This window comes from Tyto alba, unplaced genomic scaffold, assembly GCF_018691265.1.
Source record: "Tyto alba isolate M040663 unplaced genomic scaffold, T.alba_DEE_v4.0 Super-Scaffold_1, whole genome shotgun sequence".
Lineage (NCBI taxonomy): Eukaryota > Metazoa > Chordata > Aves > Strigiformes > Tytonidae > Tyto > Tyto alba.
In genome coordinates, this window is record NW_024881261.1 from 9,872,150 (window position 1) to 9,896,198 (window position 24,049).

The 24,049-nt window shown below is 42.4% G+C and overlaps 1 protein-coding gene across 5 annotated transcripts in view; it reads left to right on the forward strand.

Moving 5' to 3' along the window:
- The window catches only part of CCDC186 (coiled-coil domain containing 186), a 37,502-nt gene extending 22,470 nt beyond the window's left edge, over window positions 1-15,032 (forward strand). For all 5 annotated transcript variants that reach the window (XM_032988652.2, XM_042788861.1, XM_032988653.2 and 2 more), the window contains 11 exons: window positions 43-162; window positions 706-810; window positions 1,149-1,247; window positions 2,011-2,097; window positions 2,863-3,005; window positions 5,563-5,818; window positions 6,434-6,623; window positions 7,709-7,789; window positions 8,840-9,050; window positions 10,065-10,284; window positions 10,997-15,032. In XM_032988652.2, coding sequence (XP_032844543.2) covers window positions 43-162; window positions 706-810; window positions 1,149-1,247; window positions 2,011-2,097; window positions 2,863-3,005; window positions 5,563-5,818; window positions 6,434-6,623; window positions 7,709-7,789; window positions 8,840-9,050; window positions 10,065-10,284; window positions 10,997-11,080 — 1,596 coding nt within the window. In that variant the 3' untranslated portion in view covers window positions 11,081-15,032. The remainder of the gene's footprint in view (window positions 1-42; window positions 163-705; window positions 811-1,148; window positions 1,248-2,010; window positions 2,098-2,862; window positions 3,006-5,562; window positions 5,819-6,433; window positions 6,624-7,708; window positions 7,790-8,839; window positions 9,051-10,064; window positions 10,285-10,996) is intronic.
- The last annotated feature ends 9,017 nt before the right edge of the window (window positions 15,033-24,049 follow it).

Sequence of the window (24,049 nt, forward strand, 5' to 3'; positions counted from 1 at the left end):
ATGATTTAAATCCATAAAATAAAATCTATGAAATCTTCTTAGGATGGTGAAGCCACTCGACTCAACAGAGAAATAGAAAAACTGAAAGAAGAAATCAATTCTCATGTTATCAAAGTAAAATGGGCTCAGAACAAATTGAAAACAGAAATGGATTCACACAAGGTTAGTGAGATGGTACTGGTATCATGACATGAAAATAGTCAGAAGAGTGTAGTTGCTGTACTGTTTACTTTTTATACAGTATTAAAATCTGTTTCTAAAGTGTTTTTTGTTTAATTTGAATACATGCAGCAAAAGTTCAAATAGTGCTCTTAAAGATACTGATACTAAAATGAAAATGTTGAAAGAATGTGAGGGGAGGATGTATAGGGGAGGGTCTGTTAATCTGGTGATAAACTTTTAATATTTTTTATTAATTAACTGTTGTCTTAGTTTAGTTTTTATGTGATTGAGTTAAATATCATCTGAACATATGCATGGCGCGTAACCAAGAGATTTTTTTGTTGTGCTTTCAGTGTTGAAACAAACAAAATTGCATAAAGTAATAGCTGAATGGAAGCAAGAGGAAAAATAATGCTGGGCATATTTATTTTTGTTGTGGTTGTAAATTCTTTCCAGACTGAAATAGGGAACTTTTATTATAAATGCTTTTCCCATATTGTTAGATAAATAGGTTTAGCCCATTATTTATTACTGCTTTTGTAGGAAACCAAAGAACGCCTCAAAGATGCAACAGCAAAATTAACTGAAGCAAAAGAAGAAGCAGACCAGATAAGGAAAAACTGTCAAGAAATGATAAAAACCTATCAAGTAGGCACATTTTTTCTCAGGAGGTGAAATTAGTATTTAGCATCTGAGTCTTCTTTTTCTTCCCTTTCTATCTTAAGCTGTAGCAGGGAAGAATTATCCAGTGTGAGCTACAAAGCTGAGATGACTAGTAACTGGTTTCTTTACTTGGAAAGTTGTTAAATAAATGGGAATGTTTGTCTTGGTGTGTGCATTGTGGGGGTCTTTCTCGGCATGTTCAGAATTTAGGTGTGCACCTACAGGAAAAACGCAGTGATGCAAAAAACTGTCTGTATTCTCATAAACTAGAAAGGGGAATGTAAAAGTCTAAAATTCTACTTCTATTTCTTCAATACTTTTAGGAGTCAGAAGAAATTAAATCAAATGAATTGGATGCAAAATTACGAGTAACTAAAGGAGAACTAGAGAAACAAATTCAGGAGAAGTCTGATCACCTGGAGGTAAATAAGTGGTGTGTGAAGACAACACAGTTGGCAACTTAGTAGTTAAGAATACCATGAGTTTTTAATTTTGCGAATCTTATTTTAAGCTGCTTACAATTTTTGCCAAACATTTTTCTTCTTGGCCTAATACTACGTACCAGGTATCTGCCTCCAGCCCAGCTTTTTGGAGGATGTTTTTAGATATTACCTTGGATTCACTTCTTAAAAACAAAGTTATGGGAAACATATGATATAATGAGGACAAAATAATTGCTCTTTCATTTATAAATATGAATGTTGTTATAATTTAGAGCACAAATTCAGATGATGGGCAGGCCTTTTTCTGACCGATATTTTGCCAAGCTATGTGGTGAAGAAAGTCAAGGAACAGCCTCAGTTCTCTGTAGAGATTTGCTAGCTCAGAAGTTAAATTCTCTAATGATTAATACCGGCTCACAGCTCATATGTGCATATGCCATCTTCAGAGTTAACCAAGTGTGAGTTTGCCTAGAACTTTCACCAATGGATATTATAGCATAGATTTGTACACCTAAAACCAGAGTGTGTAATCTCACTTTATTCTCGGAAGAACTGAGAACAAAAGAAGCTTTTAGGTGTTGCTTTGCTTTTTACTTAGTAAAACAAACTTTTAAGGGTACCTGTTCTACCTCAGGCCCTCTCAGCTGTCATAGTAGCCTGCATTGGCCTAGATATTTTTGACATCCCAGGAGATGCCACTGTCCATTTAGATTTCTAAAGGAGCTTCTTATTCTTTAAAAAGGTGCATCATGCAAAAATAAAAGAACTGGAAGACTTGAAGAGAACATTTAAAGAAGGCATGGATGAGCTTCGAACACTGAGAACAAAGGTAACGTGTGCTGTGTGGAATTCCAGTGGGGCTAAAGGCATAGTGTTGGGTTTTGGAATAAGACTATATTCAATCTGTTAAATTTTTTTTTTTTTTTTCTTTCGGAATAAACAGTGTGATTAGAGACAGGCTGGCATGAGACTAGAAGGATTACGTAACTGTTGACTCTGGGTAGTCTTTCTTAGGGAGTATCAGTTGATCAGTAGTACAGTATTTCATAGTATGCACCTCATTTGACTGAAAAGTCAAGAGAAACTTTTTAGTAAACATCTTCTAAATTCAGTAACTTTACAAATATTTTTAATTTTTCAAACTTTTCACACCTGTCAAGCTAGTTTTGCAGAGTTCATACATCTGACCTCAGGTAAGGAGTATATGCTATCTGTAACTTCTGAACAGTCCGTAGATTGGCATGCCTGTCCCCCTCTGTCCAGAGCAGGGATTTTGCTCAATAGAATCTTAAAAAAAGGGAGGAAGACATAATAAAGGGTTGGCTTGGTAACTGGGGAATGATGGTGTCTTTGGACAAAACTGATGTTAATCACACCTGATTATTATTATTGTTTTTCCTTTTTTTTGTTTGTTTATTTTTCTGACTGTATTTGATCTGAAATACTTGGGATATTGTTCTAAGGGACTTGGAACCACCAAAAAAGCCCACAGGAGCTTTGTACAACAATTTAGACATTTGATCAGAATAATTCAGCTCTGAAGTTTGGGAGCATAAATAGTTTCTGATTTTTTTTTTTTTTTTTTTCTATTTAGGTAAAGTGTCTAGAGGATGAGCGTTTAAGAACAGAAGATGAGTTATCCAAGTATAAAGAAATCATTAATAGACAGAAAACTGAAATTCAGAATTTGCTGGACAGAGTCAAAACTGTTGATTGTCTACAGGATCAACATCAGAGGTACAGCTATGCACTTTAAAGAATGATGTGGAAAATTTTTATTGAAATAATTGATGCTTTAAAATGCACTGTAATTTGAAGAATCCTTGTCCTAATTTGAGTGGTTTTCTAATCTAAGTGTTTTTCAAATCAATATTTCTAGTACTGGAGATAACTTTGGTGACCTCTACTAAGACAAGGGGATTGAGACTCCTAAATCTAATTCAATGTCTTTCATTATTCAAATAAGAAGTGCTTGCTTTCTGGCATACTCTGTAGGAAGTTTATGTCTTCTCAGTGTCTGCCTAGTGTTTGTTTTATTGAAAGATTGGGGAAAAGCAACTAAACTGGAAAGATATATTGCTTCAAAATTGTGATGGACAAATGAAAGTATTTAACAAAAAGGATTTTATATATTTGACAGATGCTGTATTCAGATAGTAGGGAGCACTTGTATTTCTAATGGACCTGAAATTCATTCTGCTGTGTCCAAGTTTGCTCATTTAAGAATGTGAGGGAAATAATCTCAGAAGAGTTGGGTTTGTGGACACTTGAGGAGGGTCTGAGCATAGTCATGTTTCTATATGGTACCTAATGGACTAGAAAATGCAAATGCTATCCACTTCACTGATTTATAATGGTGTTACATAAATGGAGATAGACAAATGTCAAATAAGCAGAACCACCCATGTGTTGCTCCTGTACTTTTAAACAGTTCTTATTTATTATTGAAAAATATTTCAGTGATTATATGCCTTCCTCAGGGTTTAGAGGATGAAGCATTTTCAGTTGCTGTGTGCTGGTCAGCTGTATCAGCACTGTGTCATCAGCCTTTTTAGGGAAACTGCAGTATGTGAGACAACTGAAGCTTACACTTTGATCAGTAACAGTTATTTTTCACTTGGGATCTTGCCAAATGAACTAAAACGACTGTGATCATAGTGTGAAACTACAAATGTGTTTTTCTAGTTACGTTTTCCTCTCAGTAACTGAGACATACTTAAATATCTGTATCTCATTGGTATTCAATTTGGATCTTTTTTTTAAATATCCTTCCTGTGCAGCACTTACTTGGTGGGAAGAACTTTATGGCTGAGCTGCATACTGATTACCTCCAGTGCTGCCTGGTCTCTCATTGGAGAACTTTAAGGATAAGCTAGAGATCTCTTGTAGGATGGTCTAAACACTTACTTTTGTCTGGTTCAACCCTGACTGTTAACTAGAGATTTCTCCTGTCATAATGAAACAACATATTTGGAAATGCAAAATATGAGAGTAGAGTTTTGGCATAGGTTTTTAAATGGGAGCTATGGGTGAGATATTTTACAGGATAAATGGCTGGGGGGAAAAAAAAAAAAAAAAATCAGTGCTGTAGTTGTTCAGTCTTAAGTTTCCTGAAAGGTGGAATTAACCTAAAAAAAGACTATAAAGTCAGGATGTCATACATTTCATGTTATCATTTGGTAGTGCAATGCTAGCTAGCTTCTGTTCTCATTAACCGCATGAACTCCTTGTTTTGGTAGCTGGAAGCATGTACTTTGTAGTAATGGAGTTCTAGTAGAATTCAGTAACTTAGTTTTGAAAAATTATAGTTAATTTTCAGAATTTTTAATGATTTGGATTGCCTGAGCCTCATGTCTACTTGAGGAAACATGTTGATACAAGGTTGTTGTTTTCAAGTGAATTGAGCCTCCTGGTAATTACACTGTCTGACAGGGAATTAATGAGATATGTGCCCTTACACTGTATAACTTTATTTTTAAATTTGAATATATGCACTCCCTGTGAGAGGGAAGGAGGTGAGGGTTTTTCTGCTGATGTTGGAAGGTAAGGGTTTAGAAAGGTGTATAAAATAATATGATTGAAGAACTAATGAAACAATATTGCAAGAGCAAATGAGAGGAGGACATTTTTAGTCTGTAACTTCAGCAGCTTTTTAATTTTGGAATTAATTTCAATCCCTTTCTGCAAAACTGAAGATACGACCTTTTTCACTCAAATGGATTGCAAAGTTTTAGATCAGAAGTTTGCTAATGAGAGTGCTTCAGTAGAAATAAGAACTTGCTTTGTAGAGGATTGGGGGAGGGATAGTGAAGTAAGCCAGGTCTTTTGAATCGGAGCTGCACTGGTTGGATAAGGAAGTCACTGTGCTGCTGTCCTGTAGAAGCTCAAAACTAGAGTATTTCTCCATTTCTTAGACAAGTCCTCTTACATAATGACCCTTTGGGTTTTCAGACCTTACTCTTACCTACAGGATCTGGTTTTGAGGGTTTTGTTTATACCTTATACTGAAGCTCATGAAGTTGAGTACAGAGAGATGGTCTTCATTGATGAAGCTAATGACTGTGTGGCCTTCTGTGGGATTTCTAAATATCTGTCACTTCAGCACTGTAACATGGCGTGAAATGGAATCCACAAACTCTCTTGACATTTAAAATGATCCAGTGCCAAACCCATGCATCAGGGTCATTAATTGTTCCTCTGCCTTATTTGGTCTTGACCCGAATGCTTTTATTTCAATAAGGTTTCATATCTTTAAGCTTGTGTTATCCCTAATGAGATATAATTGTTTTGACAGAGATGAACAAGAAATCAGTGCTTTAAAGGAAGAAGTAGATGGTTTCAATTCTCTGGTTGCTGATCTCCAGAAGGACATTGAAGGTAGTCGGAAAAGAGAATCTGAGCTATTGATATTCACTGAAAAATTAACCAGTAAGAATGCACAGCTTCAGTCTGAAAACAATTCCTTACAGAGCCAGTTGGATAAGCTTTCTTACAGCGAAAGAGAGCTGCAGAATCAGCTGGAATGTGTTCAACAGACTAAAGATGACCTGGTGAGTACAGTGTGCAGCTTGTTTTTTGCACTAGTAAGATGTCTGATATTAATAAAGATGTCACATGAATTCCACCCTGTGTCTTTACTTACCTGACCACAATTTCTCAGTTTGATAGGATAATAGAAGCAGGATATAAACACCTCATGTTTCTAAGGAAAAAGAAATCCTGAGGCACACTGCACTGGAATGAGGGGGTGTTACTGTGTTGCTCCTTTCTGGGAGTACGAAGTTGTTCTCTGTGCAGCTATCACTGAAACAATCAAAAGGTTGTAATTTGTCTGTGAAATTTATTATCGTAAACTGTTTCTTAGGTCCTGTTTGTACTGTAAGATAAATGTAATTTTTAATAAACACAGGGTGTCATGGAAGGTAATGTGAGTGCACTGTACGGCTTTGGCTCTACGGTATCATGTAGATATTCTGGAGATAGTTCAGGAGTCTTACTGCAGCACTGCACTGTGCTTGCATACTCATTTGCTGTGGTAGTGTTTAGCCTAAATAATAAATGTAAAATGTGAAAGATTCTCAGGTGAAAAGTGCAGAGTTAGGGCTGTTGAATATATGTATGGGATTTTTTTTTGTACATGGCTGAAAATAAAACTACAATTTCAGACCATCAAGTTGCAGAAGGAGGAGGATCAGCGAAAGCTAGAGGTTGAGACACTACAGGCTCAGCTGGCTTCAGAGCAGAAAGAGCTAACAGCACTGAAGACCCATGTGGATGAACTGAAAGATGAACTGTCTACCCAGAAGCGCAAGCATGCAGCAAACCTGAAAGATCTCACAAAACAACTTCAGCTAGGTTGAAATTATTTTCAGATATAATGAGTCAGCCCCATCTGCAAGCCCCTTCACGGTGTCTGGTAGAGACTAGGGTCCTGTCTGCATATGTGTATGGGTGTAGCCCTTCAAGATCTCCTTGTCCCTAAAGGCAATGAGAGTGTGTGAGCAAGGTAGATCTTATAGAAACTGCAGTTACGGGAAGCAGGCCTTAGTGTCAATTTTCAGTCTTAAATATAACTTTTGAAATGGGCTTAGACATAAAATGAAAGATTTATTTCAGAAGAACTTGGTCTTTGTTATCATGTATGTGACTGATGAAATGTCACTGGGTATATATGGATCCTGGTCTGTGTAGGAGTGTATTCAAAAGTTGCTAGAAGTTTCCTAGTTGCTGACTGTATCAGGAATTGCTGGTGACAGGTTTTTTTAGTATATTAAACAGAGCGCTTCAGTTTTTAAAAGTGGATATGGAGAGACTGATGACTAACTGTCAACAAATAGAAATCATTAAGTACCCAGTAATGCATATGCTCTGAATGCAAATAGATTTGAAAATAAACAAATCTGTTTGAAAGAAGAGACCCTGTTGGCATTGTGCAAGACAAGTTCCATGTCTGTCTTTGTACATATATGAACAGCTGTGCACGTTCCCCTCTTGATCCCTACTGAATGAGTGGTACTTCTGGCACAAATACTACACTCAGCTCCCAGCAGTGATATAGTTAGGAGATCCCAGAACAGAGTTGCCATTCTGTTATTCAGCAGTTGTTTACATGGCAGTCCTAATCAAAGGCAAAATCCAATTTAAATCTTATCGTTTCCAGTTAATCCTATGTATGACATTACCCCCTTCAACTGGAAATTGCTGCAGGGTGTAGGGATCGTGGTGGGTGTTGCATCCTGGTACTTCATGGTTGGGGGCAGTGAGAGGAGGGGGACTGTTGTTTGTTTTTTTTTTTTTAGTTGCTACTATTATCTTCCAGTTGTCAAGCCATGTTAAATTAGTGCAGATCAGGGAGGATTTGAGTTTTTGTATGTTGTGTAACACTATGATTTTTGGGTTTTAATCGGCTGTTGGTAACCATCATTTTGTTACACTTTTAGCACGGAGGAAATTGGATCAGATGGAAAATTGTAATTATGACAAAGAAGTCAGCAGCATGGGGAGCCGTTCCAGTTCATCAGGTAAAATAGCACATAGCAGGGCTGCCAAAACAATCCTTCGATCTTAATAAGGTTGCCATGGTGTGCTGCCGTGAGCCTTGCTCTTTCTGTGCTTTGTGCATATGCAGTGTGTGGGCAGCCTCCCATTAAAGCTGACAAAATAGCCTTTAAACACCAAATTGCACTTGGCTGAATGCAGTTGTAGGTGCTTATTCTCATTAGGAGATTAAGGTTCAGTGTTTGTAATGTTGATATATTTTGGTTCTTTTTAAATGCCTACCTTTTTTATTTTGTTGCTTTTATGTTTGGAGGAAGCTCAGAAGACTCCAGTTTATAAGAGGACCCTCTTAAATGCTGCCAGAGGCAAAAATGAGCAATGGCTTCCAACATTGTTTAATTGCACTATTGACAGTTGCAACTGTGTAAATGATAAATCTATTAGCATGTTTAGAGGCATCAGTACATTTGTGTAAAATTCATTACTTTCTATCTGATTAGAAGTTGTTATCTTTAGCACTGAAAACAACATCTGTTTTCTTCCTCGGTATGTTTGGGTTTCAAGTTGAGTTAGTTCTGTCAAAGTGTCCTGTAATCTCACCGTATGAGAGAGGTAAATACTTCGAGACGAACAGAGGGAAAAGAAAATACTTCAGGATCTAAGTGATGAGTGCTGCAGAGTGTTTATACATAGGGCTTTTGTCAGTCTGTACAGTTTTCATAGTGTTGTAATTTTAGTCAACTCCAGATATGTTTAAAATCAGCTCAGTCTTGTACAAAGTAATATTAATGCATATGAAGGTACTTATGCAAGAGTAAGCATTACTGAAGCAAGCACACTTACGTGGAAGGATCTGTGCCCATGCTAGGGGACTACACTGTTGTCAGCATGTATCATATACACAATCCTTATACCATTTAAGTAAAACCCCACTAACATATAAGGGAAACTGACATTTCAGTAGATTAGGATATTTTCTTCAGAATGTAATGAATGCATGCATTGCACTAGTGGAGACATTTTACGTGATATAAAAGCAAAAAGAGCTCTTACAAATATGGATGTCTTGGCAGGATCCCTTAATGCGCGCAGCAGCAATGAGGATCGGTCACCTGAGAATACTGGATCTTCAGTAGCTGTGGATAGCTTCCCTGAGGTGGACAAGTCTGTCTTGGTTGAAAGAATACTAAGGCTACAGAAGGCACATGCTCGAAAAAATGAAAAGATGGAGTTTATGGAGGATCACATTAAACAACTGGTGGAGGAAATCAGGAAAAAAACAAAGTATGTTCCAAGTTCTGTTCATGCAGTTTTTCACTGTAGAGCTGGTGCACTAGCAAGTATTCTGGAGTTTATGTAAGACAAGTAATTGTCTATATAAAAATATTTAAGACAAAATATTGCAGTGACAGTAGATCTCAAAGGTAGGATTAGTCTTGGGACTTTTTTCCTTATCTTTCCTCGGCAGTTACGGTAGTTGCTGAGTTGTTTCCTAATGAATTTTTTCAGGAGTAGGCTGGTGCAAGTGTTTTTTTGGTAGCAAAATGGTCGCCAGGTGGCTGATTTGAGGTCGACTGCTGCCACTGGCTAACAGAAGAGTCCATTCTCTTCGTGTGCTTAAAAGGGCGCTGATTTTAAGTGTTTGTGTTGAAAGGAAAACTGCATCGTTCCAGATGGTCGTCTAGTATGCATATCAAACAAACAGTGTATCTGAGCCAAAGGTGGTCAGTATTTAATGTATGAGACAAGATTCCACCTACTTGGGAATCCATCTTGCAGGATGATGTCTGAAACTTGAGTTAGGAGAGGAAGAAATTGTGGCATATACCTTCCTCTGGAAAGTACAATGGTCTGTTAAGTATAGCCCTTGCTTAACAAGCCTATACATTTATGCCCATCTGATACCATTTCACAGAACATGATCACAGCTTGTGAAGACTCTTGAGCAGAGACTTTGTAATTTTTGTCTTGTCTGTAGAAAGCTTAAGATCCCCTGTCTGGAGTCTTTCAGCAAAGAAATGTAGAAGCATTTTTAAGTAACTTTTTTGCTCCAGGAGCAATATTACTTTCTCAAAATACTTCCAAATTGTGGTGTCTCGGCTTACCAGCATCTCTTGTAGCACTTTTGGTATCCCAGGTTTTCCAGTGTTCTAGAAGTTGCAGGAGTTGATTTTTACTGCCTTCTCAGTAAAACAGTACTGCTTGAAAATAGAATTACTCTTATGTCAGGAATCTGAAGTTACTTCAGTGTCTTACTTCTCACTGCTATGATGTTTTTTAATTTCCCCACCCTCCCAGAATTATTCAGAGTTATATTTTGCGGGAAGAAGCTGGAACACTATCATCAGAGGCCTCGGACTTCAACAAAGTACACTTGAGTAGACGGGGCGGGATTATGGCATCTCTGTATACATCTCATCCCGCAGATAGCGGTCTCACATTGGAACTCTCCTTAGAGATAAACAGGAAGCTGCAGGCTGTGTTAGAAGATACGTTACTGAAAAATATTACATTGAAAGTGAGTAGCTATGCCAGTTCTTCCATACGTTGTTGTGGTTCTGAGATACTGCCTTCAAAGACATGCATGCTGTTAAAAGGAGGAGGCTTTTCAGGAGTCAGCTCATTGTGAATTGGTGCCCCTGATAGCATTGGGTTAATCAGAGTTAATGTAACATGATCCATGCTGAACCTCCAATTTGGGGCCCTCATAGTATGCTGCACTAATGGGCTGCTTCTTGAAATAAATTCTGGGCTGCTGGTGCTTTCAGTGGGGAAGAGCCTCTCCATGCTCTCCCCCAGTCGTGTGGAGCCAGGGGCACGGGTGCCTACCGGGGGTCGGTAGCTGGGTGCCCCGTGGAGGTGTTGGGGCAGCGTGGCTGCTGCATGAGTAAGGTGGCAGGCAGGAAAACATGCAGGCTGCCAGCTGGACTGCAGTGTTCTGCAGACGTTGGAGATGTCTTTCTATAATTATCATTCCCCTTGATACTTTCTAGACAGCCTGTAGAATATTAGTAACTGCAAAAAAAAGACTTGCTGAGAGCTTTGAATCCTTTATTGAAATTAGCTTGTTTTTCTCCAACTCTGTCTAATCATTTGCACTTGTTCTTGATACTTGAAAGCATCAACCTGCTGACATAAACAGTAATTTTAACTTAGTAGTGTGTTTTGTTCTGATTGATTCATTTTCCCTGTATAACTTACCCTATCCTTTTTTTTTTTTCCCCCCAAAGGAAAACCTTCAAACTCTAGGAACAGAAATAGAACGGCTTATTAAACACAAGCATGAACTGGAACAGAGAATAAAGCAGACATAACTAAAACTTTTATGGAATAACCAACATGCAGATGCAGAAAAGGCAGGTGCTATAGACCACTGTTTTTTACATTTTTCCTGAAATTTGATTGCCTGCCAGCACAAGCATCTGGAATTTTGCATATACAGCCTTTAACCATACAGGCTGTCCTTACACATGTGAGAGAACAGTGGGGTTTGGCATCAGCGTGGTTCTGTCTACTCAATACCAGCCTGAGGTGCTGCTGAATTTCACTACGCACTACATTTATCTAAAACTTTGATTTGAAATGACATACAGATGTTTTGCAGTGCATACTATGTTTTGAGTGAGTTGCAGTGAGATTTTAATTTCTGCACTATGTAATTAATCAGTCTCTTAATGATGGAGCTTGGAAAAAGAAAAAACAATTAGGTCTTAGTTGCTGTTGAACATATCCGGTGTTATTGGGCTTTTAAGGGCCTTCAGACATTATTTCCTTCCTTGCATATTATTTCTGATATTTAGGTTGATTTAAGCATTTTTGACATATGCATGGGAAAATGCTTTGTCACAAAATTTTGGGTTTAAGTGGTGGCCATGACTTTGCCTATTTTTTGCTTTAACATTCAACTGGTTAGTTTCTTTATTCAAAAGAAGTGAAAGAACAGTAAAACTAAGGGATTAAGAAGCTTTCTGACTCAGTTGTTGGGTATATGTAATTGAAACAAATGTCAGTTCAACAAATCCTGTAAACCCTTGATCTTTAGACACATGGATCTTAAGAAGTCTGATATCAGATAATTGGTTAATCAAGTTCTCTGGCCTTCAGCATAACTAATAGCACTTAAAAAGTAAGAGTTTTAGCTGCCCTTTGTTAACATATATACAGGTAAACATCGTGATTGCATCTGTTCTCAGATGATCAGAAAAATCTATTTTCAAAGACAAATGGAAACTAAATAAATTTTCTTATTAACTGTGTCTAGACCAGCTACTGAAAGTAAGAAAGGGGAAATACATCTAATGGGATTTTAATCTATTGGTTGGACTGTGAAAGTGTCACAGAAATCTGTTCGACTCCTTAATTTTACTGTTGTGAATAATTAGTTGGTCAAAACTAAGAACTATTATTTAGTCAGTCACTGGTTGAGAAGGTGATGGAGGAAGAGCATCAAGGTTATAAGATTCTGGCTATTCACAACATCATGTTCACATTTTAATTCCAGGATAAGTAATTCACAGGAATATCTCTATTCCAGCAGTAAATGCATAGATTTCTGTATTTATTGCCTTTTGACCAAAATTTATTGACCAGATCACAGTGTAAATATATACTTCGGATTTTTATTAAATACTTGAACTTCCTATTATCATGAAAAAGATTCAGTGTACATTTACAATAGCGATGCTTTAGCTATTTTAATTAGAAAGGATACTTGGGGTGGGAATGGGAGGTAGAAGTCTGTCTTACTACAGGTACCACTTGCATCACACACAAAACAAGGGGCCTGAATCTGGCAGCACACAGGAGGGGAATTTAGCAAAGCATCCAGGTGATTTAGGGGTGCGTACTCCATTTTCAGGTGCCACTGAGTCACTTGAGCTTTGTAGTGAACCAAATAGAGCAAAAGGGTCAGATTTGGTTTGAGTAGTTTGTTTCAAGACAGTGAGACTTCCTTTTTACTTTGAAGATAGACACCTCTGAAAGCCATTGCAGAATCAAGACCTGGTTTGTGGTCCAGAGAGCTTCAGGAGTCTTGAATGGCAGGTCCCTTCAGTGTCAAAGGATTAAATAGTGAATATTAGAAAGGGAGGGTGGAAACAAATTATTTAAAACCTGACCAAGCATTGTAAAAACTGTGAGCCTTTAATCTGGGTGGGGTTTTATACATATATTTTTCTAATTCTGGAGAGCAATGGTTATCTGAAGTGTTAGGGAATTTGGACCAGTCCAGTCATGGGACTACTACTGCTTTACTGTTGTTTAAGTGATGTGAAGAGAAAAATACCTGGCTCTGCTGAAACAGATTTTTCACCAGCTTCCAAGAAGTGAACAGGCAGTTGTTAGTGACTGAACTAGACCTTCTGCTGAAAGAAAGTATTTAGAACAATTTGCATGTCAAAACATAGCTTAGCTCTTGTATGTTTGTGTTTTCATGCTTTAATGTACCAGATCTCTGGATATTTTCAGTCATTCAGCTGAATGACTCCAGTATTTTAGATACCATGTTAATACTGTAATCATTTAATGTATGTTCTCCAGGTGTACAATGTGAATGAAGGAGAGGTGTGGTGCAGATGGAATAAGTGCAATGACATTGTGGAAATTCTTATTTCTTTTTCGCATGATTGTTTCTCCTTTTAAGTTATTTGAGAAACCTCGTTAGTTGTCCTCCTGCCCTGCTGGAAATGCTGCTTCCTGTCTGTAGCGCTAGTAACTTCTCAGACTTCTCTTCTTGGTTATGGAAGCACACAAAGCAGTCAAAATATAATTTATTGTGAGTGGTATTTTCATGGGCCCAGGCAATCTTTTACAGGCATTATTTTAAACATACCTGTTAAAGATGGAAGTTCCATTCTAGCTCGCGCGCTGGCGGGTGACACTCTATCCCGTAAGGCCAGAATGTGATGAATGCATGACAGAGCGTCAGCAGCAACTTTGCTTAACAGTGTTGCTCATTGCTGAGAGGCAGGGGTGTATTGGTCATAAAAATGTTGCTGGCAGGTCACCTGCCCGTTGTGTCCACGGGGGAGATTGTCGGGAGTGTAATGCTGTTGGTGCCCGTAGCAAGGACACTGCTGTGACAAGGTGTGCTGCTGTGGGGTGGCTCGCACAGGCGAGCACCAGCTGGCGCAGAGTCAGTGCAAGGCTTGCATAGCAATCGTGTTTCACTTACCCTTGTTTTGGAAACTTTATATTATGAACCTGAGATTGAAAACTGTCCTCAGATAAACTGAATTTTACAGATAAGCTGATAAACTAATTTTGAAGGCGGCCTGGAGCAGTTAGCTGCATAGCTGTGATTGAAATTCAGTGTCCGTTAGACATGTAATTGCCACAGGCTGCTTTTGAAAATTCCAAGCTTGTAGCTAGTTGTGTCCTACAGACTTAAACATCTGTTTCTTAAATATTCAGGGTGCTCTTTTAATTCAAACATCACACATTCGGATGTTGTTAGAGGCCCTACAGGAAAGCTGCCTATGCTTTTCCACCCTCTGTAAAATCCAGCACTGTCATTGTCTAAAGCCAGACACTCTGAACTGAAGAATATCATTTCATGCTATAGAAATGACTGGCTTCCTGCCACATAGACTTGTGCAATATTTTTAATTTTAGTCTCCAGAAAACAGTGAAGATTGATCTGTTCCTCAGATATGTTCTTACCATCTTCACTTGTTGCTGGCAACACCTGCAGTATCTCCAGCTAATAAAACTGAAGTTAGTCTCTTGAAATATTTTTCATTACAATATTTTGGTTCCTAACTTAAAAAAAAAAAAAAAAAAAAAAATCAGATCTGTGGTTTCCATTGAATCGAGTGTAAAGCTGAGTGCCCGCATGCTGCAGAGATGGGAATCTCGGAAGGGGTTCAGGCAGCAAGGCCTGTCCCAAGGAGCTTTCACCCTTCCTGCCAAGTGGGAACAGCTGTGATGGTAGATGTCAGCAGTAGGTGGCACTGGAAATCACATTTACCGTGTCTCTGCAACGACCTGAAACCTGCCCAAGGGCAGACAGCTGCGTTGCAGAGGGAGCTGGGTGGTATTTGGGGCTTTTCCAAGATGGGGGGGCGGTTTTCTTTCCATTTTTGTGTCCTAACTGAACCTATGTTGAATCTTCCAATATATGTACGTACCTTGTCTGAATATACACAGAATGTCTATTGATTTAATTTTGTAGATACCCATTTCTGTATAAAGTTTTTGAAGATATCACTATACCTTATGTATATATTGTACTTTGAAATAATAAACATACAAATGTATGAAAGTCTGGCTCAGGTCTGTGGTTTGTAGCGGTACTGCTGCCTCACAGGGGATTGCGCTGATAGCTCTCGATGGCGGCAGCAGCAGGTGCTCCATGCTGGGCGGGCATCGTCTCCCCGTCGCACAGTGCAGAAATCTCCTCATCCTGCCTGTGGACAAGTACGTTGGGCTAAAACCAGCTTAACGGCCGTCAACCTGTTATGGGTGCTGGGAGGGCACCATAAAAGCCCCTTCCCTCTTCCCCTCAAGAGGACGTAACTATATACAACTATATAGGATGATCTGCAGCGGGAGGCGTTGCAGCTACCCGCAGCGCGGCAGGACCGTGCCTGCCGCCAGCCCGTGCCTTCCTAGTGCACTGGCCAAACGAGGCGGCAGCGCGCCTTTGCCGTCGGCCTCAGCGGCAGAGCCGGGGGAAGCAGGGCTGCCCGCCTTTCGTGCTGTACTACTTCTTTTGGAAACCGGGGTGAGACTTTTCCATCCTAAGGACAGGCGGTAGGTGTGCTGCAGTTAAGTACTGCTGTGAGCTGCTGCCAATCCCAGTAAGGGGCCTTGATGCTGGAAGCCTCTTCTGCCTTCTGTAATGTGAATTTAACAATCCCACAGTCCCAGTAGCAAGGGCTGGTTTCCTCGGACACCGCTCCACGTTTGGGACAGTTTGCTGCTCTGGTTTATTTATTCCCTTGAAGAGATATAATGTAGTTTGGTTTTTTAGCCATGATAGTATTGGTTGGGGCGGGGGGTGGGGGGTGGGAAAAGTGTTGCTGTCATGTTGCCTGTTGTTCATTGTGACTACACTTACATCAGAAGTCTGGGAATCAGGTTTGTATGAGGTGTCCTGCCCTTGCAAACTGATCGTAGGGAGATGGAAAAAGGAATACCGTGACGATGATAACTTACAGAGTTTATTCTAGTATCTTTCAGAGTACCTTAAGTGAGAGAGGTAGCCTATTTTCTTGAAATTTAATGGCAAACTGCCACTAGGTTCTGAGGGTCAGTGTGAAGGCTCCCGGTAAGCTTTCTGGTTACTGGTATGTGGGTGAGCCTTTGCTGGAATTGTTTTGCAGTTCATTATTTTTCTTCCAGCCTTTTCCACAGACAGCAGATACAGCTCTTGTTGACAGATGTGACCAAAAATCAAGATCCGTTCGTGCTGCCCAAGTACTTAGTGCTGCTGTTTGGAAACAACAGCCTGAAGCTAAACTTCCTCACATAACAAATCTTGGCTTTGATGGCATTTGCATGTAGCCATTTGGCAAACAACTTCTCACCCCTGTTTTACAGATAGGTCTGTATTTCAGGGGGACGCAGCACAGCTGTATTTGCAGAGGAAGGGTTGTCCCAGCACAGTACTGTTAAGTACTCAGGCCTGAAACAAGACAGTCTGATAGCGGAGTAATAAATAAATAACCCAATGCTAGCAGTTTACTTGTCTAGCTGACTGCAAAAGAGGAAGTCAGCACCGCTATTTTTCTCTCCTTGAGGGGATTTTTAAGAGAGAGGTATGGTTGGGTTTTTGTTGCGGTTGGTTTTAGGGTATTTTGCCTCAAACCACAGTGGATCTGTGCCAGATTTTGCAAGGATTTTTGCATGCATAAACGTAACTTGTAGTAGAAGAGTGCTGCTGAACAAGTTGTTCTCATCTGGTGTGTATAAATACGCTGTTAGATGTGTTTGTTGCTGTTCTGCTCCGGTGGATGCCCTACAGTCAGGAAACCCTCCGGCCGTCGGGTTTTGCAGGGTTCTTTACCACATGCAGCCGCCCACCGATCCCGGCGGGGCTGCTCTAACGCCTCAAGTGAAGCACCTCGCTGACTGAAAGGCTGAATCCATTCTGATCTGAACGCCTATGGGCTTCTTAGCAAGTTTCTATTTAAAACCAAGCCTACGCGTGTGGAATAAGGAAAAGCAGCAGATGAAAGCATGGAGAAGTCTGCGAGCTCTGACTGAAACGCTGGGGTTTGGCACAACGTAGGTGAGCCCAGCCTAGCAGGCACAGCCCTGCCCATCGGTGCCGCTGGTGAGTCCTTAAACGCTGCCCTGGGCCCTCCAACCTGCCGGCATTCAGGAACCAGTGCTGCCTTTGAAGATGAAGATGGCTTGAATGATGTGGCTTGATGGCAGTGTTTTTCAAGCTGTGGTCTGCAGCCCGATGGAAGGATTTGTGAGGCTGCACTGTGAAAGCAGCTGGTTAAAAATACTCTGAAAATTATTAGATCTGAATTTATCTTAATTCCAGTCAGCGCCTGGCACAGGAGGGAGGAAGAAGGTGAGAATCCCTTATATCAACACTGTGGGTAAAAGCAGCATATGGCCAAGTTATGGGCTGGAAAAACAAACCTAGCGCTGGTCAGCTTAAACCTGTTTCATGGGTCTGTAAATTCCCTGGAAACTTTGTCAAGTCATAGAGGTTGAAAAACACTGAACTTGGGCTCAGAGCTGTGACCTGTTAATGCTGTAAGTGGCTTGTACTAATCAGCTGGTCTGGCTTCACCTTAGTAATTAAATTGTTAGAGAAATATTGATTAGATGGATGTTTAAGGGCTTCACCCTTCTGGAGAAGGTGTGTTCAGCAATATGGTGAAGGGAGAAACCAGAACGAGCTGCTGTCAGCTTGTCATGGGCTTAACTTTGGGAGCGGCACAGGCTGCTGGCAACTGGGCTTGCAATGTCCTTCCCCTGGTCGCTTCCCCTTGCCACGGGTGGATCTGGCCCTAGGGCTCCATCAGCCAGCGGGGACAGGACTCCTCTGCGGGGGGGATGGAGACAGGACTGTCCCAGGGCGAGGCCACGGCGCACAGCTGTCCACGGGCTCCCAAACTGTGCCGTTACTCAACTGTTGAAGCGGCTCCTGCCACGCTGCAGGTCACTGCTCAGCCTTTCGAGGCAAAGCAAGGAGTATGTGTTTTCCCTGGCAATGCTGCGGGCTGCAGCGCGTCGGAGGCGGTTGCACAGCTCCCACATCCTCCCTGCTGCAGAGACAGGACGCCTGGCAGCAAAACTCCTGCACGGCTCCAGGTAAACCCTCCCCCCAGCATCCACAGCCCCTTGTTTCGCTTGGCTTTAATCAGACATTTCTGGGCTCTAGAAGGATCCACCTGGAGCCAAGCAGGCGTTTTCCATCAGCAAGGACTGGCAGAGGAAAGCCTGTGCCTCGTAAACCAATCTGGTGAAGTGAGCAGCTATTGGTCTGGGTATCTGAGGCCCTGGGCGGTGTGCTTCGAAGCCCTCGTGGTTTTTCTTGGGTCATGCAACTTCAACACTAAATTCACCGAGATGAGCTGCTGGCAGGGAATGACTACCACACTGCTACTTCAGAAGTGTAGGTGCACCTCTAAACCAGGACCGGACAAAACATGGCTTGGGTCAAGTTAACCTTTGCTCCCAAGGCAGGTGAAGCCCTTGGAAAAGAGATGTGACAGATTTGGCAGTAAGCCTGTAGCACAAGGCTTGCAGATTACATTTTTTTTTGTTACCTGAATTACGTCAAACCGTTTCCCTCTCTCAGACTTCCCTTGCAATCTTCCAAGGCTGCTTGTTGACGGTGAAAGACCAGTCAACTATTTCAAACTGATTTGACCTTGCTTGGGTTGGTGACAGAGCCCAGACCTTGCTGGTAGTGGTCACCTTGTAATGCCAAATCCACTGAGGAGTGTGTCTCATTAAAGACAATGTTTAGGCAACCGCAAGCCATGCCAAGGCACAGTGACGGGTGAGCTCCCTCCCATCGTGCTGAAGGAGAGCGTGATTTAGGTTTCCTTGGCTTTGGCAGTAGCTGAAACAATAGAAATGTCCCCAAAGGCCAGGGCATGCAAGCCAGCAGTGTTTCTCTAGACAGCAACACATGCAGGCACTTATGTTTAATTAATTGTGTATCAGAGCAAACACTGGAAAAAACCCAAACCAACCAACCTTCCCAACCCAAAGCAGCAAGTTTACCACTGACTGCTGGGGGAGGTGTCTGCCAAGAAAGCAGCCTTGGATCGGAGAGCGAGGAAGCGAGGCCCTTCCAAAGGGTGACTCAGAGCAGCCTCGCAGGCTCCTGCGCTGGCACCCCGTCCCCACCGTGCCGGGCCGGGGTGCGGAGGAGCAGCTCCCAGCCAGGCACTGTCCTCTGTGCCCGCGCCTTGTGACCAGCGAGGAGCCTGCCCCGGACACGGCTGCCGGGGAGGTCAGCTGGGGTCCTGATCCCTCATATATATAGATGAAGATGGAAAATTCATGTATTTTCCAGCATGGGATAGTTCCCTCGATTTTTCAGTCTTCTGGCTGCCAGGCACGTGATACATGCAACAGCACAGGGATGTTGAAGGAGCTCCTGTTCCCTTAACCACCTGCCATCTCATCAGCTAGGGCAAACCTTTGAGTGGGGACAAAGTCAGCCAGAGTAGTCAAGGAGAGACCAGACCTGGCTTTGTTAGTTGAGGCCGTGAAGGCAACCAGAAAACCCAGCTCGCGCTGTCAGGAAGGTGGAGCAGACCCTGCGACCAGCCTTTCACTTGTGGGACTCTCCTACCTGCAATTTGCCAGTGAATTGAGGAATTGGGCTGATCTGTGACACATTGAGGCTAGGCCAGAACAAAGACTTCATTTCATGAAAACATCATGCTTGGAAAAAAAATGTTGCTGGTTCACTTTGGTTTTGTGCCCTTGATAGCTTTTAGAGGAAAGCAAGATTGGGCTGGGCACCATTAATTATGTATTCAGGAAAATGGGCTAGCTGGGATTGCAAAAACACTGCAAAGAAGTGGTGTGAGCAGCCCCTGTGCCTGCTTCCCCCTGCCCAGCGCTCAACCTGTGCTGGCTGCTCCGCTGGGCACCGCGGTCTGGGGGGAGCTACTCATCTGCAGTACACAGAAAAGACTTAAAATCAGTCTACAGGGGAGAGGAAAGGGCTGGGAACTGTCTAGCTGGTGAAAGGCGAAGAGATGGGGGGTGGAAAAATATTTTTTTTTTTTTTTAAAAAAGGCCATCCTGGCCCAAGAGCAAACACCACTTGCTTTTGAAGTGTCACAGCCTCTCCTCCCTGCAGAATGAACTTGGGGCACTGCAAGCCCAAATCGGGAGCACAGCTGACAGCAAGATCTTAACTTCTCCTTATTCAACCCTGGGGCATCCACAACATGCACTTTTGAGCAGATATATATGAAAAAGAAACAGAAAAGTCTGTCTCTTTTTGAAAACGTGGCACAAAAAAATGGCTTGCACAATCGTATTTACTTTGGAGGTTCCTTTTGGGAAGTGACTGCCTGCGCTGGGCTGTGTGTCGGTTCCCAGCCCCATCAATTTTCCCTTCCCCTCTTTCTTCCCTGTGCTTCTGGGAGTTTGCTGCCTGCGCAGGAGCCAGGGTCCCCAGCCCCTGCCAGACCTCACTCAGCTTCGTGATTACTCACATTGTGTTTCCACCAAGGAGCAGGAGACGACGGCAGCACAGGGACCGTCTGCTGGGTTAAACCTTGTGCTCCCAGTACCGCTTTCTTGCAGAGTAATCGCTGGGCCAAGATTTTTCCTGTTTCTTCTTGTGTTTGCTGATAAGAAGTTACGAGGACGGCACGCTGCTTGTGTTTTTAGTTTTCTACTAGGCTCCTGGAGGCCAAGAGTTTGGCAAATTTTCTCTGTGTGGTTGGAAGGATGGTACATACCACATTTGCCCCCGGCACATGGGGCTATGCTGGGAGCCAGCGCTGGGCGTGCTGGGGTTGGGTGCTGCAGCCACGGCAGCTGAGAGCTGGGAGTGCTGGGGCAGAGAGCACAGAAATAGCAATGTATGGGCAGGGGGAAAGAAAAGAAAGATGAAGGTTCTAACTCAAGGCCTATATAGGATTTCTGATGGATTTAGAGGAGAAAAAGATTGTTGTTGGGGGGTGATCGCTTTGTTTTTGTCTTTCAAAAAGCACAGGCAAGAAATATAATTGGTAATATAAGAAAACACAACTCTGTACTGACAAACTATACGTGTTTGATTTGACTGTCAGCTCTTACAAGAAAGGGCAGACTGCGTTATAATAGTATCGGGGATGAAAAAGGTGAGGATTTCAATGAATCAACCAGAAGCCCTGCACTAATGTTCTGGGAAGCTGGGGACCCTTTGAAAGTAGAACTGCCAGGAGTAAGGAGCAGGTTTTGCTAAACGACCCAGGGAAAAATACAATCCTAAATCCATTCTGTTGGGAAGGTGTGCACTCATGGAAGGACAAGCAAAATGTGACAGTACAGATGTGGATGCAGTGATGAAAAGCACTCAAAAGTACCTTTTGTACTGTGAAAGATTTCTTTGAAATCCCTTTGCACGGCTGCTGACAATGGTCTGAAAATGATTAGTGCCAAGCACGTGCATCTATCATGCTGGGTAATGCTGCATCATCATTTCCTGATGCTCCTGTTTTCCTGTCCATATCCCTCTGTTGCCCCATGTGAAGGTTGGAGCAGAAGTGCTAGGGGACCAGGAGTTTTGGGTGTCGCCTGTGCAGATACAGCACAAATTGTTCCTGATCCTTGCCTGGATCTCCTAGGCACTGCTATCAAAAAGAAAACTTTAAAGATTTCATGTAGTATAAGGACAACTTTAAGCCAAGATAAGTACTGACGTATGAAAATTAAAGGGGAAGAGAAATTGCGTTAGCTGTTGCAAACAAGCAAGGAAAGAATTGCAAAATAACTACTTTGCAGTTGGGATTTGCAGAGGCGAGCGCAAGGTGCACAGAAGGGGAAAAGAAGTGTGCCACTAGCAAGTTTACGTGCCTGCAAAGATGCCCTAACTGCAATGCCAAGAAAATCAAACCTACAGCCAAGAAAAACACCGTTAAAATGGTGCAATGACATAATCTAAATGCTGCTAGTGGAATCTAAATTGCATGCAAAACAATGAAGAAGGAAAACACCAACTACGTTACCTTGTGTAACAGGGATGCAGACCTCACAACTTGCAGGCAATGGGAGTGACAGAAAATCAGACACAAGTAAAACCAATGTTAGAACAGAGGGGCCCAATGGGGCAGATGTGGCTACAGCTGCTTTTCCTCTCTCTGCGATGAAACTCACCTTCTGAGCAAGGGAGGGACCTGACCTTACCAAAAGCATCAACCAGGCCAGTCTCTGAAGTAAGCATGAAGACTGCATGCTCAGGTTTCTAAATTTTTAACTAATTAGTTTAAAATCCACCACACTTGAATCTATCCCACTAGAACACAACTGCCTGGTGAGCAGAGCAAGCCAAGAAAGTTGCAGCTCAGCACCAGGACGCTTCACCTTGTTCAAACAAGAAGCTGGATAAGGACATGATTAGGATTTTTTAAAAAAAGAAGGAATATACTTCACCAAAGTCTTTGCTTGAAATTGCTGATTTTGCTTTGAGATTGCTGATCGTGAGGCTTGTACCTGTATGATATGTACTGGTGGTTGCACTGCAGGTGGGAGACAGATGAAGGGTATGTTCTCTAGACTTCTGCTCCATGCCTTTTATAGACTATGAGAATTTTGTGGTGCCAGCACTACTTATAGTAGCAATGCAGTCAGGTTATAGAACTATACATGAGAAAATGCAAATGTCAATCTACACAAAAATACAAACATCCTGGCTCAGACCTAACACTGTATTTTGCTAAAAAGCAGTGAACAAAAATGTCTTGAACAGGGAGTAAAAGGCATATTCCCTTTATTAATGGAATGTGCTTCTGGAGTATCTACGGATGAGCAGCATTTATTATTCATTCTTCACAGCTTCATCTGTATTTTAGACTTTAATATAAGCAACACGATGCAACCCCTGATAAGTGGGAGAGGGGAAATGCATACACAATACAAGATGTTCCCATCAAAATCTCAGTTCCTCTTAATGCAAAGAGAACCTACAGGACAGTGTTGCTAGGGCTCAAATACAAACATCCTATTCTCTGAGCAGCCCCTCAAGTTAGGAATGAGAGATTGTCTGGTGTTTTTAAACACAGCCCTCAGCTACCATGTCCTCAGAAACACCTGGGTGACTGCCAGACTCAGCCTTGGACAGGGAACCGGGGTACAGATGCAGGCTCGTTTGAGGCTGGTTGTGGTGGACCCCAGGCTGGACCCACAGCACTGCCCTTGCCCCACGTGCAGGCAGCAACTCAACGGGGAGGCTCTCGGCAAAGACCTTTCAGTGTGAGACTCCAGAAGGGCTCAAACCCACGGTCAAGTCACTTCATACTCTGACCTGCCCTCCTTTTCCTCTGCTGAAATGCCTCTTTGCCTGCAGCTTTGGGACCTCCGGGTCTGCAGGCGAGAAGGGAGAAGTAGTGTCCAGAGTCATCAGGCTACAGAAAGTACCCAAGAACAAAAGATTAATTTTAATGTCCCAGCTTTGAGCAAGCTTGGCCGTTAGCTTCAGGAAGTCTTCATCATTTATGCAGAGGAGGAAGCAGATGGAAATCACAGAATTAACTTGATCTGAAGAGATAGTGTTCTGGAAAAACACACATGTCAGGCCCCATTACTCAAGAGTGCAGGCACAGGGGCAGGATAAGCCACTCGCGGTGTGCAAGTGTGAGCATGCTGGATGCCGATCAGCGGCGTCAGCTGAACCGCCCGTTTCCTCAAGTGAAAGGCCTGGGTCAGCTTGGCACAGGGCTGCAGCGTGCCCCGGCTGGGTGGGCTGCTGCAGGGCAGGGAGCCGTCCCTCCCCTGCAGCCGTACCCAGAGAGGGTGGGTGCCATCAGAAATAACTAGGGGGAAAGGGGAGAAGAGGAGGGTCTGGAAGGGCAGCTCTGGGCCTCTTCCAGGAATGGAGGTCCCACGTGAGAGCTGAATCCCATGGGAGACGCAAGTCTTCTCTTTCCAAGGCCCTGCAGACCACACGTGAGCGCGGCAGCTTGCACTGCATTTAACATCACGGGTAGCGATGCAAGCCCAGCTTCTCACTTCTTTCCATTGCACAGTAAGAGCAAAACCACGAGGTGACAGCTACAGTGACAGCTATAGCTACCCGATATGGAGCTGGGGCTTTGCAATGCTCTGAATTTTGTGCAGAAGCTGGCGGAGGTCGCAGCAGGCCA